A 17,500-nucleotide genomic window follows, 5' to 3' on the forward strand; every position below is an offset into this window, starting at 1 on the left:
CCACAGAAAAATATGTTGGTGTGTTTTGAGAAATATTTTATAAATTGAATTTGCTTTTCCGAATTATTGTGCCGGGTTATCGATAATAATTCCAGAACGCTTTTCCTACAGCAGTACGAATTATTCAATCTATTCGTCAATTATTGTTGAGGGATACTGTTAAGTCACCCCCACCACCCGGCCTGTTAATTGTTCTGATTTGCACCAGCGATTTGTCTGGATTTTTATCAACTAATTTAGTCTCTAAAACACGCTGCAAAGACCATTATTACAGTGGATAGTGCTGGGACATGTTAAGAAAAGGTTAGTAACAAGTGGAATGGATCGAAAATGTGTTCCGAATTCCTCAAAATGTGACCATGGAATGAAGGTGTCCTCTCAACCGGCAGACGCACGTTTTGATGTCGTAATCAGCAGGCATTTTTGAACTCGCCGGCCAGTGGAGCACATGGCCAACCTCCAGAGGCGCCGCTAAATCACTACGGGCGCATTCTTTCACATCCATACGGCGTACGGTCCGGTTTGTTGGTTTTGCTACCACTGGAATACACGAAACAATCGCGCGAACGATCACGAGCAATCACAGTCGCATCGTATAGCGAAGCCATAGCCGAGAGCCGACAATCTAATCTCAGAGCCGTCTCATTCAACCATCGTCCCGCGGCCCAAACAGAACGGCGAGATCATCAGTCCTGCACCCACCAGGATCCCGAGAGCATATACACGCTGCCGTATCAACAAGCAGACGCGATAAGAGAACACCATTCGCTACACTGCCCGCGCCCTTCTCCCCCATCAGTATGTTGGCCTCGTTGTCTAAAGTCTGCTCCCGTTTGGCAAAACAGCAACAGCAGCAGCGATCGGTAAGTCGGTGTTTTGCACGAGGATGTTTATACAAATCGGCTCCTTCGCGATCTTCCGTTCCTTGTCGATCTCGAGGCCAAGAAGTAGCGCCAAACCTATTTTCACCATGCATGCAACGATCTCGCCTTGTAGGGTCTATCCATTCCTAAGCGGTATCTGAATTTACTGGAATATCAAAGTAAAAAGCTGCTGGAAGAGAGTGGCGTAGCGATACAGAACTTTCGCATTCTCGAGGGAAAACAGGATGCGGATGTGCTGAAGGATTTCAGTGAGTACCCGTGGGCGCGGTCAATTGTAGCAAAAACTTTACCCCGTTTGCCTTCCATTCGCAGATGTAAACGAGTACGTCATCAAGGCACAGATTCTGGCCGGAGGACGGGGAAAGGGACACTTCGATAATGGGTTCAAGGGTGGAGTGCACATTACCAAAGAGTAAGTGGCGTGATGTGTCCCTTAGCTGCGGTTCATCTTTGCTAAAGGTCCCTTCTCCCTCATTTCAGCCGCTCGCAAGTCATCCCGCTGGTGGAGAAGATGGTGGGTCACCGGTTAATCACGAAGCAAACGCCCAAGGATGGGATCCTGGTGAAGAAGGTCATGGTAGCGGACAGCATTAATATCGTGCGCGAAACATACCTCTCGATCGTGATGGACCGACAGCACAACGGGCCGGTACTGATCGCTTCCCCAGCCGGTGGCATGGACATTGAGGCCGTTGCGGAGGAAACACCGGACAAAATCAAAACCCTGCCGATCGATATCACTGCCGGAATCACGCGCGAGCAATCGCTCGAAGTGGCCCGCTTCCTCGAATTCCATGGACCGCTGCTAGAGCGGGCGGCCGATCAAATCGTCAAACTGTACCACCTGTTCACCAAGGTGGACGCGGTACAGATCGAGATCAATCCGTTGGCCGAAACGGATGACGGGCGCGTCATTTCTGTCGACGCAAAGCTGAACTTCGACGATAATGCCCAGTTCCGGCAGAAGGACATCTTCGCGATGGAGGTGCACGAGGACACGGACCCTAAGGAGATCGAAGCGTCGAAGTACAACCTGAACTACATCGCCATGGAGGGCAACATCGGTTGCCTGGTGAATGGGGCTGGTCTTGCCATGGCCACGATGGACATTATCAAGCTGAACGGTGGCAGCCCGGCCAACTTTCTCGACGTGGGCGGTAACGTGAAGGAGGAACAGGTGCTGAAAGCCTTCCAAATTCTTACCTCGGACGAAAACGTCAAAGCAATCCTGGTGAACGTGTTCGGTGGCATTGTGAACTGTGCCACGATCGCTAACGGGATCGTGAGTGCAACAAAAACGATGAACCTCAAGGTACCGCTGATTGTGCGCCTCGAGGGTACGAACGTGACGGCGGCCAAGAAAATCCTCGAACAATCCGGTCTGAAGATTCAATCCGCCGTAGATCTAGATGAGGCGGCAAAGAAGGCGGTAGCTTCCATATAGAGGGCAGGGGAGCGCAGCATTTCGACACACATTTAGTCTTCCGGGATCGGTGTAGGCCTTCGGAATAAAGTGCGTATGAGCGTTGTTTAAGAAGCTCGATTAGTTTTAAAGAAACCTTACTGGCATGGCGGACATTAATAAACCAGGAGCGCAAACCAATCACAATCACTATTGCCTATTATGTTGCTATGTTGGTAAAATTTGCTACTTCAGTTAATTTCCGTGTCGTTGTTGAAGACCCTTTTGCGAGAAGTTCGTAAAAACCCAAAAGAGAAGTGGAAAAACGGATTGGTTTGTAGTTTTTCTTTTGTTTTGTTTTGCTTACGTCTACCTTACGAATTACACAAAATTAACTTGCTTATTTGGTGGGCAAAATTCAATTCGAAGCGAACAGCCTTTTCTTACACGCTACCGTTTGCCGTTTTCAGCAGAGCCTTCTTTTCAGGACAATTCACAACCAAGGCACTTCGCATCTCGTTCAGTCCATCGAATAACGCAACAGTGCTCCGCCTGGACTCCAAGTAGCTCAGCTACCAATCCAACTTAACCTAACCCTACTCACAGCAGTTCTCCGCCGTATGTTACCCGTTGCGTGGCAAAATACAAGTTTGGTAACTACGTTTGGAATAAGATTCGGATTCGGTAATTCATGATGAAATAGTGAAGATGTCAAAAAAAACGAGAGAGAAAAAGAAAATGGGAGGAATGAAAATTACCAACGTCGGTTATTTCCACCGCCGAATCGCCCGCCACCGCCACCAAAACCACCACCACGTCGGTCACGATCGTTGCGCTCTTTTTTCGCCGCAAACCGGGCCGCCATTTCGCGAATCTCGTCCGGTACCTCCTGGTTCGCTTCCTCCAGGATCTTGATCAACTCGGCGGCCACACCCCAATCAGAGCGGGTGACAAAGCTGAGCGACGTACCGGTACGGCCAGCGCGTCCCGTACGCCCCACTCGATGAACGTACTCCTCGATGTTGCGCGGGAAATCATAATTGACGACGTGGGTAATGTCCTCAATGTCAAGCCCTCGGGAGGCAACATCGGTCGCTATCAAGATCCGTACCACTCCCTTTTTAATGTCCTCCAGTGCCTGCTCCCGGTCCGACTGCTCGCGATTACCGTGGATCGACTGGCAGCTGATATCGTTCAGCACGAACTCGGACGATAGATCGTCGGCGCGGGTCTTTTTGCCGCAGAATATGATCACCTTGTCCTTCGTTCCCATCTGCTTCACAAACTGCATGATCCGGTTGTACTTGTCCTCTTCGTCGAGACACTCGATGTGCTGGGTGACGGTGTGTACGGCAGCGAGATCGAGCGTTCCCACGTACACCTGTATCGGATCGTGCATGTAGCTCTGCGCCAGTCGGCGCACCCCATCCGGCCACGTTGCACTCGTCATGACCGTTTGTCGATCGGGCCGGATATCAAGCAGCACTTTGCGAATCTGCGGTTCGAAGCCCATGTCCAGCATACGATCGGCTTCGTCCAACACCAGGTACGTGATGCTGGACACGTTCACCACTCCCTCTTGCACGAGATCGTTCAGCCGGCCCGGCGTCGCTATAATGATTTCGACTCCGGATCGTACAACGTTCATCTGCGCACGCCGATCCCCGCCACCATACAGACAGACTGCTTTAATGTCACGGAACTGATACTTGCTGACCTCCTTTTCGATTTGCAGTGCCAGCTCGCGTGTCGGTGCCAGTACGAGTACATTCGGACCACCGCGTTCCGAGCGCGGTGTCGATTGTCCCTCAATGTGGATAAAGGCGGGCAGCAGGAAGGCCAACGTCTTGCCCGTACCCGTTTGCGCGATACCGATCATATCTTCGCCCTGCAGCAGCACGGGCCACCCTTGCGACTGAATAGGCGACGGTTTGGTGAAGCCCTGTTTGCGCAGCTCCTCCATCAAATCCGGATAGTCACCAAACGCCTGGGCAAACGTTTGCACCGGATTCGGTATCGGTCGCCCATTTCCGCCGTTCTCGTTCTTGAACGTCCGATCGACAACGATATTGTTGTTTTGTTCGCGAAAGGTGGCCACCTCCGCCGGTGCCATGTTCGCTACCTCTTCCAACTCGCGGTAAAACACTTTCGTGAGCGGCGGACACTTGGCCCATCGTTCACGCGACGCCTCATCGGACGCTTTGTTCAGCGCGGTCCAATCGATGATCTCAAACTTGTCATCTGCCTCGGCATCGTTACCGTACCCTGCGCCGGGTTTCGAATAGTGGTTCGAGGACGACCGCTCGAACTCTCGGCTTGGCTGCGACCAACCGCCTCGCGAAGAATCGGATCGGTGCGAGTCGCGGAAACGGTGAGAATTGCCACCCTGGCTGTACCGCTGTCCCCCGCTGTCCGATCCGTAGCTGGAGGCATTCAATAAATTATCGATCGCCTTCCGGGCTACTTCAACCGCACTTGCCGATCCGGATATGCGAACCGTACCCTCACCGTTGGCATTATCTGTGGAATCAAAACAATCGAAAACAAACCGTGAGATTACCAAAACAAAAAAAAAACAAATGACCGCTAGCTTGGGCAGCGCATCTTACCAACATCGATCCTTGCTCCGCTTTCTTCACGCATCTGCCGAACCGTGGCGCCGCCTCTTCCGATCACCTTTGCCACCATATTACTCGGGATCGGTATTGTGACACTGTCGCTTCCTGTGTCGTTGTTGCGGCCACGATAAGCTCTATCTCCACCGCCGCTGCCACCACCGGAGCGACCACCGTCACCTCTTCTTTCTGCACCATACCTAGAATCACGATCCTGGCGGTTGTAGTTGGAATAATGAGGCGGCTCGTACGTTCTCGCAGGAGCAGGGGCCGCTTTTTTGGGGGCAGGCTGTGCGTCCGTCACATCATCATCCCAGCATTCGTCGTTCCACATGGTGCTGCTGCTGCTGCCGAATAAAAAAAAAAAAGAACTTCTCCAATTAACCTACAAAATAGTTCTCCAAGGTTAGGAGGTTGGAATCGAAGCGCGCGGAACGCACAAATCGGATCAAATTTCACCCGATCAGCGGTTTCCGATGGCAGTTTGTATAAATATTTGACCCTCTTGTGGCTGTGGCCGTGACAAAAACAAACTCAGAATGCTTACCGTAAACCGGGGAATGAAAAGAATATTGCGATGCGAATCTCGAAATCAAGGCGAAGCAATTTGTCCGGATTCCAGGTAGTCCACCACAGCCGCAAACCGTTGTATTGTCAGCCGAAAAGAAGCGCGCCGGCAGCATATGTCAGTATATGTTTACCCACAGAACACGCATGTTTCAGTGGCAAACCGAAGCCGAACATAAACCCGTCTGTTTACCGTGCGCTACCGGACCTGCGTACGATACCTGGAAAGGAACTTGCTGGTGCTGAAATACTTGGAAAGTTGTGCGCTGTTTTTGAAACTACTTTCAGTACAGTTTACATCGTAATTTATTTGGAGTGTGGTACTAAAAACCTTGCTGCTAAAATTGCATCTAATGTTACAGCTATTACTAAATTCATTAATTCCATCGTTAAGAATGAGGTTCTTATAATTCAGTCTCTAGAGTTTTCCGTATAAGTGTATCAGACTGCCGGTGTTGTCATCGAGACGATACGCTGATCCTTCCTTCCGACACATTCCGGTTGTAGATGTTCGGTATGAAGAACGACAGGACGGCGCAGGCGATAAGCGATACTCCGGAAATCCAGAACGTAAACTCACAGTAGGAATCCAACAGAACGCCCACAATGTTAGCTCCAACAACGCTACCGAGTCTTGCAAACATGAGAGAAAGGCAAACTGCCATGGCGCTAATGGAGAAGGAAAGAACAAAGGACACTTGATTTCGGAACCGAATGATTACACGACGGCTCCCTAGGGAACTTACCGCAAATTCGTTGGAAACAAATCGACCGTACAAGCGTTGACAATACTGATACAGAGGCCGCAGGTCAGCAGTATCACATAGAACCAGATGGCCAAGAGGGGCATGTCGATGTATACGATCAGAATGCCACTAATTCCGCATACGCCAAACACAAACAGGAGAATAGGCAGCCTTCCGACAGCATTCACGATAAGGCCAACAACGGCGAAACCGACTGCGTAAAACGTTTTCAGCACAAACGAGTGCTCATAGGCGGAGATGTCGAGCTTTTGATTGCAGGCAGCTGTACCAGCATCCTGTACCGCCGTGGAGTTCACCTGCTGTGCCACTTGACTGATGTCCACACGCGTTGCATAAACTGCCTGGCACAAGGTTATTCGTTCTACGCCTGCATTCTCCTGCTCAGCAATCCGGTTCAGTATATCCGGGAAGAACATGTACATTCCGTTCGAGGTCAGATAAATACCGAATTGCAACACGCAAATGATCACCGTGCGCTTCAGGTAGGATCCCATGAACAATGGCGCCGTCTGATGCCACATCTGTTTCAGCAGCTTAAACGCGCTCTTAGTATTAGCGGTCTCTTCACGCCGTTGCTTCGTCTGCTCAGCTTCCGTCTCCTGTAGCAGCGAGCTGAGCATCAGTTTCGAAGCCTTTCCCCTGGTATTCCAGCGGTGCATGTGGTGGATAATGGCGATCGTCTCTTGCTCATGGCCGTGCGAGAAGAGAAATTTTGGACTCTCGGGGAAGTAGAGCAGAGCCAGGGCACAGACTAGGCTGGGCAGCCCGCAGACGACAAGAAACAGGCGCCACGGTTTATACACGATATTCAGCAGCGGAATCGTATACTCCCATTCTTGGTTGATGACGAGCCAGGCGATCAGTGGCAGCAGTATGCAGCCGAGTCCATACACGAAAGATGCGCCCATTATCGACCGCGAGGAGTTTTGTTTGGCGTGAAATTCTCCTAAGTAGGCATAGATCGTGCCCGATGATCCAGAAATGCTGGAAATGGAATCAGAGCTTACTATGAGCGATACCATCGACATACGCGCATGAAACTTACAAAAATCCCGTCAAGAATCGCATAACCGTGATGATCCAGAAGCTGGTCGTAAAACTGGAGAGCACGGTACAGGTAAAGGCCAGGAAAAGTGTTGGAACTATGACGGTTCGCCGGCCTTGGGTGTCTGCGAGAAAGCCCCAAAGATGGGAACTGCAGATGATGCCAGCAAACGATATTGCACTCAATACCCCTTTTTCCTTGGTCGTCAACAGCAAATCGCACTCTGCTACTGGTAGCACATAGCTTATTCCTAACAATTCTAGCAGCACTCCTGTCAGAATAGTTCCGGAAATCGCGATCAGACACACATTGTAGAGGCCAAATCCTGCGCCGGAGGTAAAGTAGACGTTCATGTTTAACGAATTAAGGACAAGTACGGTCTAGTTAGCTTACTGGTCATTAAGAGAGCTTCGTCAAGTTTCACAGGATGCTGGTGTGTGGGTTCTTTTAGTTCTGGAACGATCGGAGCGGACTTATCTGGAACGATCGGAGCGGGAGAAACGGGTTATATACCTCTCCGGCAACCACTACCTAGTCGGGAAATCGAGTTGGAAACTATTTACCGGGCAGCTTTTCGATCGAATCCTCCATCGTTACAATGTAGTCTACGATCGTTAATGAGTGTCGGCGGCTGACTTTCTCCGTGTCAAACTACTTTGCAGTCTCGATGCTGGATGCTGATTTCATGGCTTTATATGTGCACCCCCATAAAACTCGTATCTCTGGACGAGTACAAACGAGGCAATACAACTGTTTGTGAGGAAGATGCCACAGTAGCCTATGAAGAGTTCGATTAAGCTTAAGGTAAAGAACAGAATATACCCTTTATAGTTTGGTTGATTGAACAATAGCCCTATTCACTGCTCCCTGTACAACAGCCCTATTCATATCAAAATCATTCACGCACAACCGTTTCGCGCAAGTCTCGTTTGGGTCCGCTTTCAGCTGTTGCACGATTCCCGAGAAACTCGAAAACTGGGCCATAAAAGGCAGTTAGTTACCAAATTAGACTGATAACCATTCAAAGTTTTCATTCGGTCTCAGAAACCACATGGGATTGTTTGAAACTTAATCTTGGGCCTTGCGTTTAGTTTTAGTGTGTACTAAGACCGTTTACGTTTTGTGTTGGATCTGAAGAAGCTTTATTTTTAGCTTATTTTTATTATGGCAACTAAAACATAGCTGCTAAAATTACATCTAATAGTACAGCTATCACTAAACTCATTAATTCCATCGTTAAGCATGAGGTTCTTATAATTCAGTCTCTAGAGTTTTCCGTATAAGTGTATCAGACTGCCGGTGTGGTCATCGAGACGATACGCTGATCCTTCCTTCCGACACATTCCGGTTGTAGATGTTCGGTATGAAGAACGACAGGGCGGCGCAGGCGATAAGCGATACACCGGAAATCCAGAACGTAAGTTCACAGTAGGAATCCAACAGAACGCCCACAATGTTAGCTCCAACAACGCTACCGAGTCTTCCAAACATGAGAGAAATGCAAACCGCCATGGCGCTAATGGAGAAAGAAACAACAAAGGACACTTGATTCCAGAACCAAGCGAATACAAGATGGCTCCCTTTGGGACTTACCGCAAATTCGTTGGAAACAAATCGACCGTACAAGCGTTGACTACACTGATACAGAACCCGCAGGTCAGCAGTATCAGGTAGAACCAGATGGCCAAGAGAGGCAAGTCGATGTATACGATCAGAATGCCACTAAGTCCGCATACGCCAAACACAAACACCAGAATAGGCAGCCTTCCGACAGCATTCACGATAAGGCCAATAACGGCGAAACCGACTGCGTAAATCGTTTCCAGCACAAACGAATGCTCATAGGCGGAGATGTCGAGCTTTTGATGGCAGACAGCTGTACCAGCATCCTGTACCGCCGTGGAGTTCACCTGCTGTGCCACTTGACTGATGTCCACACGCGTTGCATAAACTGCCTGGCACAAGGTTATTCGTTCTACGCCTGCATCCTCCTGCTCAGCAATCCGGTTCAGTATATCCGGGAAGAACATGTACATTCCGTTCGAGGTCAGATAAATACCGAACTGCAACACGCAAATGATCACCGTGCGCTTCAGGTAGGATCCCATGAACAATGGCGCCGTCTGATGCCACATCTGTTTCAGCAGCTTAAACGCGCTCTTAGTATTAGCGGTCTCTTCACGCCGTTGTTTCGTCTGCTCCGCTTCCGTTTCCTGTAGCAGCGAGTTGAGCATCAGTTTCGAAGCTTTTCCTCTGGTATTCCAGCGGTGCATGTGGTGGATAATGGCGATCGTCTCTTGTTCATGGCCGTGCGAGAAGAGAAATTTTGGACTCTCGGGGAAGTAGAGCAGAGCCAGGGCACAGACTAGGCTGGGCAGCCCGCAGACGACAAGAAACAGGCGCCACGGTTTATACACGATATTCAGCAGCGGAATCGTATACTCCCATTCTTGGTTGATGACGAGCCAGGCGATAAGTGGCAGCAGTATGCAGCCGACTCCAAACACGAAAGAAGCGCCCATTATAGAACGCGAGGAGTTTCGTTTGGCGTGAAATTCTCCTAAGTAGGCATAGATCGTGGCCGATGATCCAGAAATGCTGGAAATGGAATCAGAGCTTACTATGAGCGATACCATCGACACAGACGCATGAAAAAAAACTTACAAAAATCCCGTCAAGAATCGCATAACTGTGATGACCCAGAAGCTGGTCGTAAAACTGGACAGCACAGTGGACGTAAAGGCCAAGAAAAGTGTTGGGACTATGACGGTTCGTCTGCCTTGGGTATCTGCGAGAAAGCCCCAAAGATGGGAACTACAGATGATGCCAGCAAACGAAATTGCACTCAGTACCCCTTTTTCCTTGGTCGTCAACAGCAAGTCACACTCTGCTACCGGCAGCACATAGCTTATTCCTAATGTTTCTAGCAGCACTCCTGCCAGAATAATTCCGGAAATCGCGATCAGACACACATTATAGAGGCCAAATCCTGCGCAAGAGGTAAAGTAGACGTTAATGTTTAACGAATTACAGACAAGGACGGTCTAGTTTGCTTACGAGTCATTAAGAGAGCTTCGTCAAGCTTAACAGGAAGCTGGTATGTGGATTCTTTTGGTTCTGGAACGATCGGAGCGGAAGAAACGGGTTATAAGCCATCCAAGAAACCAATACCTTGTCGGAGAGTCGAGCTAGGAATCCACTTACCGGGCAGTTTTTCGATCGAATCCTCCATCGTTACAATGTAGTCCACGATCGTGAATGAATGTCGGCGGCTGACTTTCTCCGTGTCAAACTACTTTGCAGTCTCGATGCTGGATGCTGATTTCATGGCTTTATATGTGCACCCCCTTGGGACTCGTATCTCTGGACGAGGTTGTAAATCTTCGCATACACCGGTATACAGGAAAATAGCCCCCCCGTTGATACACTCGCGGGAGAGCTTGTAAAACAAACTCGAAACTGTTTAACTTAACAACAAGCCACAGTCGGGCGTCAAGCAGCGTTTTTATCAGATCTGGGGGGTATCAGATTAAACAAAGGACCATAATCTGTCAGACCGTCGGCTTGGGTTGGAACCAGCTTCCGTAGATTCGTGGATATTGTGGTCGCTGCGCGCGGTACGATGTTCTGCATCCACACTGGCGCGTCACCGTTCTCAACTCGCGTATAGTGACGACACAGACCATTCACGGCTTTCTGCAATTCATTGCTGCAATATCGTACTCAAAACAAACGTTTTTGCCTCTGGAATAATCGAGGCAATCCGTTTACTAAAATGTGTACCCCAATGGTTACTGCACAAGTATAGAACTTAAAGAAGAAGATAAAGAGTGGCAACACAGAAAGAATCTTATTACTTACTTCAAGGTGAAATACTATAAAAGTTTATCGTTGTTGTTGGCCGTGGATCGGATGATTTTTCTTCAAATAATAGTGATATTTTCATTGTAGTTGAAAATCATTTCATCGTTAGTTTTTACTGACATTAAAGAACTTGCTGGTAAGATTACATCTAATGGTACAGCTATTACTAAATTCATTGATTCTATTATGAAGTATGAGTTCTTATAATTCAGTCTCCAGAGTTTACCGCATAAGTGTACTGCAGGTGTGGTCATCGAGACGATACGCTGCTCCTTCCTTCCGACACATTCCGGTTGTAGATGTTCGGTATGAAGAACGACAGGACGACGCAGGCGATAAGCGATACCCCGGAAATCCAGAACGTAAGCTCACAGTAGGAATCCAACAGAATGCCCACAATGTTAGCTCCAACAAGGCTACCGAGTCTTCCAAACATGAGAGAAATGCAAACCGCCATGGCGCTAATGGAGAATAAAAGAACAAAGGACACATGATTCCGGAACCAAGCGAATACAAGACGGCTGCCTTGGGGACTTACCGCAATTTCGTTGGAAACAAATCGACCGTACAAGCGCTGACGACACTGATTAAGAGCCCACAGTTCAGCAGTATCAGATAGAACCAGATGGCCAAGAGGGGCAAATCGATGTAGACGATCAGAATGCCACTAATTCCGCATACGCCAAACACAAACACCAGAATAGGCAGCCTTCCGACAGCATTCACAATAAGGCCAATAACAACGAAACCGACTGCATAAATCGTTTCCAGCACAAACGAATGCTCATAGGCGGAGATGTCGAGCTTTTGATGGCAGACAGTTGTACCATCATCCTGTACCGCCGTGGAGTTCACCTGCTGTGCCACTTGACTGATGTCCACACGCGTTGCATAAACTGCCTGGCAGACGGTTATTCGTTCTACGCCTGCATTCTCCTGCTCAGCAATCCGGTTCAGTATATCCGGGAAGAACATGTACATTCCGTTCGAGGTCAGATAAATGCCGAATTGCAACACGCAAATTATCACCGTGCGCTTCAGGTAGGATGCCATGAACAATGGCGAAGTCTGATGCCACATTTGTTTCAGCAGCTTAAACTCACTCTTAGTATTAGCGGCCCCTTCACGCCGTTGTTTCGTCTGCTCAGCTTCCGGCTCCTGTAGCAGCGAGCTGAGCATCAGTTTCGAAGTCTTTCCCCTGGTATTCCAACGGTGCATGTGGTGGATAATGGCGATCGTCTCTTGTTCATGGCCGTGCGAGAAGAGAAATTTTGGACTCTCGGGGAAGTAGAGCAGAGCCAGGGCACAGACTAGGCTGGGCAGCCCGCAGACGACAAGAAACAGGCGCCACGGTTTATACACGATATTCAGCAGCGGAATCGTATACTCCCATTCTTGGTTGATGACGAGCCAGGCGATCAGTGGCAGCAGTATGCAGCCGAGTCCATACACGAAAGATGCGCCCATCATTACTCGCGAGGAGTTTTGTTTGGCGTGAAATTCTCCCAAGTAGGCATAGATCGTGGCCGATGATCCAGAAATGCTGGAAATGGAATCAGAGCTTACTATCAGCGATACCATCGACACACGCGCATGAAGAAAAACTTACAAAAATCCCGCCAAGAATCGCGTCGCGCGTAATCCCGCCAAGAATGATCCAGAAACTGGTTGTAAAGCTGGGCAGCACAGTGGACATAAAGGCCAGGAAAAGTGTTGGAACTATCACGGTTCGTCGGCCTTGGGTGTCTGTGAGAAAGCCCCAAAGCTGGGAACTACAGATGATGCCAGCAAACGATATTGCACTCAATACCCCTTTTTCTTTGGTCGTCAACAGAAAATCGCACTCTGCTACTGGCAGCACATAGCTTATTCCTACAGTTTCTAGAAACACTGCTGTCATAATAATTCCGGAAATCGCGATCAGACACACATTGTAGAGGCCAAATCCTGCGCCCAAGGTAAAGTAGACGTTCATGTTTAACGAATTAGGAACAAGTACGGTCTAGTTAGCTTACTGGTCATTAAGAGAGCTTCGTCAAGTTTCACAGGATGCTGGTGTGTGGGCTCTTTTAGTTCTGGAACGATCGGAGCGGACTTATCTGGAACGATCGGAGCGGAAGAAACGGGTTATATACCTCTCCGGCAACCACTACCTAGTCGGGAAATCGAGTTGGAAACTATTTACCGGGCAGCTTTTCGATCGAATCCTCCATCGTTACAATGTAGTCTACGATCGTTAATGAGTGTCGGCGGCTGACTTTCTCCGTGTCAAACTACTTTGCAGTCTCGATGCTGGATGCTGATTTCATGGCTTTATATGTGCACCCTCTTGGGACTCGTAGCTCTCATATATCCGACGCTAAACCGAACCTCATGTGACTGATTAGCTCGTTGAGAAAATACGGAACCTTACTTCGACTTTGCTGACGCTTGAACAAATGAATGGAACGTATGCATCAGCAAACATTGTGGTTCATTGAACTTTCATACAATACAAACATGACTAACATGAAATACTGGCACATTTCGACAAATCCCCCGATTCCATAGCCAAAACACGCTACTAAAACCATTCCACGCTCAAAGCCTACTCATAAATGCGTACAAACTTTGCTTAAAAGCGGGAATCATTTCACACGCTACTTTACCGGCAGCATTCTTTAGGGCTAGATTCGCGTTACACTCAATCAAGAACACCACCAACTCCCAGTGTTCTTCACTGAACGCTAGATGCAAAGCCGTATTGCCATCCTCATCCTGTGCATCAATCTGGACGCCCCGATTCACCAGCAGCCGGGCCGTTTTCACGGTATGACCGTACCACTGGGCCGATTGAAAGCGTGTTACGAAAAGCATTAGCGGCGTCTGCTTCCAAACGTTGACCGCATTCACGTTGATTGATTTCCCTAGCAATCGTTCGATGATATCGTAGTTCGGCATCTCCATGTAGCTCACCAAAGCGAGCAGAGGCGTGTAGCCCGTGTCGTCGGCATGATCGTAATCAAGATCGTAATCGTAATCAAGGAACCAGCGCGAACAGCAAACGATTGCCCGGTAGCAAACGGTAGCAAACATTTCCGATGCCTGCTGGCGCGAGTGGTTGTAAAGGCTATCGAACAGGATTCGACGAATGTCCTCATGTGCGGTCAGCTCATCCTCATGGCTGCACGAGAAGGAATCCCTACTTTTCGAACCAACCATCCACGATAGGTAACGGTGCGCTATTCGACCGAACCATTCCAGATGTACAATGTGCGGTAGGAGCTCCCATGCCGCACAGCCGCGCATAGTCGACAGATTATCTTCCACGAGCTGTTCATTCAGTAGCTCCACGCGTGCACCATGTTCCAACAAAAATCTGACCATTGTACAGCATCTCGCTAACGATAGGGGAAGCTGGCCTTCTGGTGCAGCTCCATTCACATCAAATCCATTCGCGCACAACCGCTCAAGGGCGTTCGATCCGCGGAAGCCACGTTGGCAGCAAATATGCAACAGATTGTAGCCCTTCTCCGTTAAGTACGCTAGCTGAGCTGTTTCGTTTTTGGCCAGCAGCAGCTCGAAGACACTCTCTTCGTCGGTTAAGTGAATTGGTAGCAAACTTTGCCTATCGGATTGCAAGACGTCACAGCCTGATCGTTCCAGTAGATGCTGCATGAGGGTTAGATCACCGTAGAAAGCAGCAACATGCAGGAATGATCGCTGATCGCTTTCATCTCGATAGTGTTCGAGTTGCTTTCCATCCGCCTCCAGCTGCTGCACGGTTTCCGAGAAACTATTCCTCAACCGGTCGAACAGACCGTAAAAGTCTGTAAGCAGACAAATGAAATTGATAACCACTTAAAAGTATTCATTCCAAACTCCACACAGTCTACATTCTTACCTTGATCAAGCTCGTATGCTTGTTTCCGGGCGTTCTTTGCTATGCTGATCGCATCTCGAAGCTCAGGAAAGGTTTGCAGTAGTAGATCGACGATTCGGTTGCTTTTTTGGACTAATTCCTTGCACTCAAACATGTCAACGGTTGACTCCTGCAGCTTGTCTACATCGCGGCCGTAGTACTCCCGATGGTGCTGCAGTACAAACTGCAATCCGGTCTCATCTGCTTCTCGCACCAGGTAACGTATTGCCACATGTGCTTGGCTTGGTTCGCGAGTGTCCGCTTCGTAGATGGACTTGACAATATCGCCATGGTCACGATATAGCTCCTCGACGAATGCTAACCGTTTGCACAAGATCAGCGTGTGTAGTATGGCCAACTCATCGTTACTACCGCACACGCGTAATAACGACAGATCATTCTTGATCGCTTTGTAGCAGTAATCTAAGAACAGGTCCTCACGGATCAGATACTCTAGTAAGATCGTGTCGTTCAGGGGCGTAGATACATCCAGCTGATACTGTTCGACGTACTTGGCGCACAGTTTCTTCATTGCTGGCGATCGTACATAGTACCACAGGTGGTCATACGCATACTCCGAATCAGGCCGATAGCAGAACATTTCGTTGAATGCTTGGAAATCCGTTTCGCGGAACTTCTTCACACGGTACTGCACCAAACGATCCATCAGCCGTTCCAACAGCGTAGGCTTTTGCTGTTGCACTAACAAATGCACTACATTCTTGCCATCCTCTCTCCGGGCGGTTGGGTCGAAACAATCGGCGTGCTCGATCGTAGGCACCCGTGCCATCTCGCACGCTGCCATAAACGGTGTTCTATCGTTTGGGCCAGAGCCCATGGGCAACGAGGCACCGCTGGCTATTAATAGGTCCACTATTTCCAGAGAGGAGTAACCGCACGCCACCTGAAGACAGTTGTCGTAGTTCACCCGGTAGTCACTTCGATCCAGCGAGAGCACCTCGTTCGGAAGAAGCTGCTGGATCAATCGGAACACGGCGATCATCTTGCTCCGGTTGCTAACATCCAACGCCACGAATCGATGTCCATCGTGCATACGGTGGAGCCAAACGAAAACTTGCGCGTTCAGCGTGATTCCAGCGGGATAGTTTGTCGCCAAGGTGACGGCACTTTCGCATTCTTCCCCTGTCCAGGCAATCAGGATGGGTCTGCACCTCCAATCGATTGATTCCATTTCCTAGCGATGCTTGACCGTTTCACGAACGCAACCCATCCTTCTCGTAACGGTCCAGCAACATACGAACGATGGTTTCCTTCGCGTTTCGTACCGCCACAAGCAACGGTGTAATGCCCTTTTCGGCCGGTTCGTAAGGATTGATATCCTGGGCCAAACACTCTGCCGTAGCCTCCGTATCACCAGCTGCCGCTGCTCGGTGCAAAGGCCTGCTTCGGAAACTTTCCTCCCGGAACGGTTGCATCGTTCCGCTGTACGATGCACTTCACCAGGAATCGAAACGGTACTGTTCGTGCATTGGCCATTTGTAATGGTGAATTGCACAAGCGGGTGATAGTGCATCGATAGAGTGGATGTAATTGCGCCATCGTATCACACGTGGTGAGTCATACCTTTGGTTTATCTTTTGCCTTAATCTTGATCTTTCCCTACTGGCCACGTTGCTCGCGTTGAGCTCAAAGATACAGTTTTTCTTAATCTATCTATTTAATTGAATTTCAATTTACTAGTTTTTGGGGTGGAATTGCAGATTGTTCTTTCAGAATAAGCAGAGCGTTTACCGCGGTCCATATTTTCTTGAAATATTTCAGTATTGATTGTTGCCATATAAGAGTCGTAAAGAGATGCTCATTGTACAGTTTAGTACCTGATGAAGCCCTGTACATCCAATACCCAGCTTTTACACGACCCGTATTGGTGGTATTGCGTCCAGTGGGTTCAAGGGGAAATTTGTGGCCGCCGCCATTTCGATTCTGGCCTGCCATTTCTTGGAAAGCAAACGGTCCGAGCAAGCGTGTTTCAAGCAGCCGTGTGGTGTGTAAGTGAATAGTGAGACTAACAGGTACTTGTTTTATTTATTATCTTTCTACAATTACAACCAGCATCCCGAGGCGAGCCCAGTTTTAACGCTACGCTCAGCATTTTTCCATTAATGGGAGGTTTACATTTGCTGGAAAAAGGTGGCTTTTCGCCGGCGTTACCTTGCCCTTGGGCGTGCGTACGGTATTCGTGTGTGTGCGTGTGTGTGCTTGTGGCTTTGTGTGTAGGCCGGTGCAAAATGCAGCGCATTCTAGATTCAATTTCCCAAATTTAGCGAACAGCAACCTGAATTCCTGTTGCGGCACGCGAATATCGTGAACGAGGAAGCAAGGGTTTGAGCGAGAAGAGCCGCTTTTTGAGGGTTTTTTTTGTACCCCTCAGCACATCCAACCCACTCCACACACGCACACGCCGGCCTCCATTTTGTTTTTCGGACTGAGCAAC

The 17,500-nt window shown here is 49.0% G+C and overlaps 6 protein-coding genes across 7 annotated transcripts in view; 2 read left to right on the plus strand and 4 right to left on the minus strand.

The window, feature by feature from the left end:
• The first annotated feature begins 107 nt into the window (after window positions 1-107).
• LOC126570738 (succinate--CoA ligase [GDP-forming] subunit beta, mitochondrial) lies at window positions 108-2,493 on the plus strand. Its single transcript, XM_050228711.1, has 5 exons — window positions 108-303; window positions 390-863; window positions 997-1,132; window positions 1,197-1,296; window positions 1,365-2,493. The coding sequence occupies exons 2-5, from the start codon at window positions 801-803 to the stop codon at window positions 2,326-2,328; spliced, it is 1,263 nt and encodes a 420-aa protein (XP_050084668.1). The 5' UTR covers window positions 108-303; window positions 390-800; the 3' UTR covers window positions 2,329-2,493.
• A 131-nt stretch (window positions 2,494-2,624) lies between these two features.
• Window positions 2,625-5,548, minus strand: LOC126580756 (probable ATP-dependent RNA helicase DDX43). Of its 2 annotated transcripts, none has more exons than XM_050243999.1 (3): window positions 5,449-5,548; window positions 4,896-5,248; window positions 2,625-4,806 (listed from the first exon to the last, which is right to left on the minus strand). In XM_050243999.1, the coding sequence occupies exons 2-3, from the start codon at window positions 5,233-5,235 to the stop codon at window positions 3,041-3,043; spliced, it is 2,106 nt and encodes a 701-aa protein (XP_050099956.1). In that variant the 5' UTR covers window positions 5,236-5,248; window positions 5,449-5,548; the 3' UTR covers window positions 2,625-3,040. The 2 variants fall into 2 exon arrangements, with proteins under 2 accessions (XP_050099956.1, XP_050099957.1); XM_050244000.1 differs by having other exon boundaries at window positions 4,896-5,245; window positions 5,449-5,544.
• Window positions 5,549-5,879: 331 nt separating this feature from the next.
• On the minus strand, window positions 5,880-12,681 carry LOC126574755 (uncharacterized). The gene is made up of 8 exons (XM_050235110.1): window positions 11,683-12,681; window positions 11,405-11,605; window positions 9,945-9,998; window positions 8,905-9,878; window positions 7,674-7,757; window positions 7,281-7,605; window positions 6,215-7,219; window positions 5,880-6,137 (listed from the first exon to the last, which is right to left on the minus strand). The coding sequence occupies exons 1-8, from the start codon at window positions 12,612-12,614 to the stop codon at window positions 5,927-5,929; spliced, it is 3,786 nt and encodes a 1,261-aa protein (XP_050091067.1). The 5' UTR covers window positions 12,615-12,681; the 3' UTR covers window positions 5,880-5,926.
• Window positions 7,702-16,562, minus strand: LOC126569180 (uncharacterized). The gene is made up of 3 exons (XM_050226104.1): window positions 15,028-16,562; window positions 13,330-14,953; window positions 7,702-7,757 (listed from the first exon to the last, which is right to left on the minus strand). The coding sequence occupies exons 1-2, from the start codon at window positions 16,235-16,237 to the stop codon at window positions 13,725-13,727; spliced, it is 2,439 nt and encodes an 812-aa protein (XP_050082061.1). The 5' UTR covers window positions 16,238-16,562; the 3' UTR covers window positions 7,702-7,757; window positions 13,330-13,724.
• LOC126569181 (synaptic vesicle glycoprotein 2B-like) lies at window positions 8,399-10,590 on the minus strand. The gene is made up of 5 exons (XM_050226105.1): window positions 10,485-10,590; window positions 10,338-10,397; window positions 9,945-10,269; window positions 8,874-9,878; window positions 8,399-8,796 (listed from the first exon to the last, which is right to left on the minus strand). The coding sequence occupies exons 1-5, from the start codon at window positions 10,510-10,512 to the stop codon at window positions 8,586-8,588; spliced, it is 1,629 nt and encodes a 542-aa protein (XP_050082062.1). The 5' UTR covers window positions 10,513-10,590; the 3' UTR covers window positions 8,399-8,585.
• Window positions 16,563-16,992: 430 nt separating the features above from the next.
• Window positions 16,993-17,500, plus strand: part of LOC126571967 (uncharacterized) — a 4,178-nt gene continuing 3,670 nt past the window's right edge. The window contains exon 1 of the mRNA XM_050230901.1: window positions 16,993-17,078. The gene's annotated coding sequence lies outside the window, so the exon portion shown is untranslated. The remainder of the gene's footprint in view (window positions 17,079-17,500) is intronic.

This window comes from Anopheles aquasalis, chromosome 2 (genome assembly GCF_943734665.1).
Source record: "Anopheles aquasalis chromosome 2, idAnoAquaMG_Q_19, whole genome shotgun sequence".
NCBI lineage: Eukaryota > Metazoa > Arthropoda > Insecta > Diptera > Culicidae > Anopheles > Anopheles aquasalis.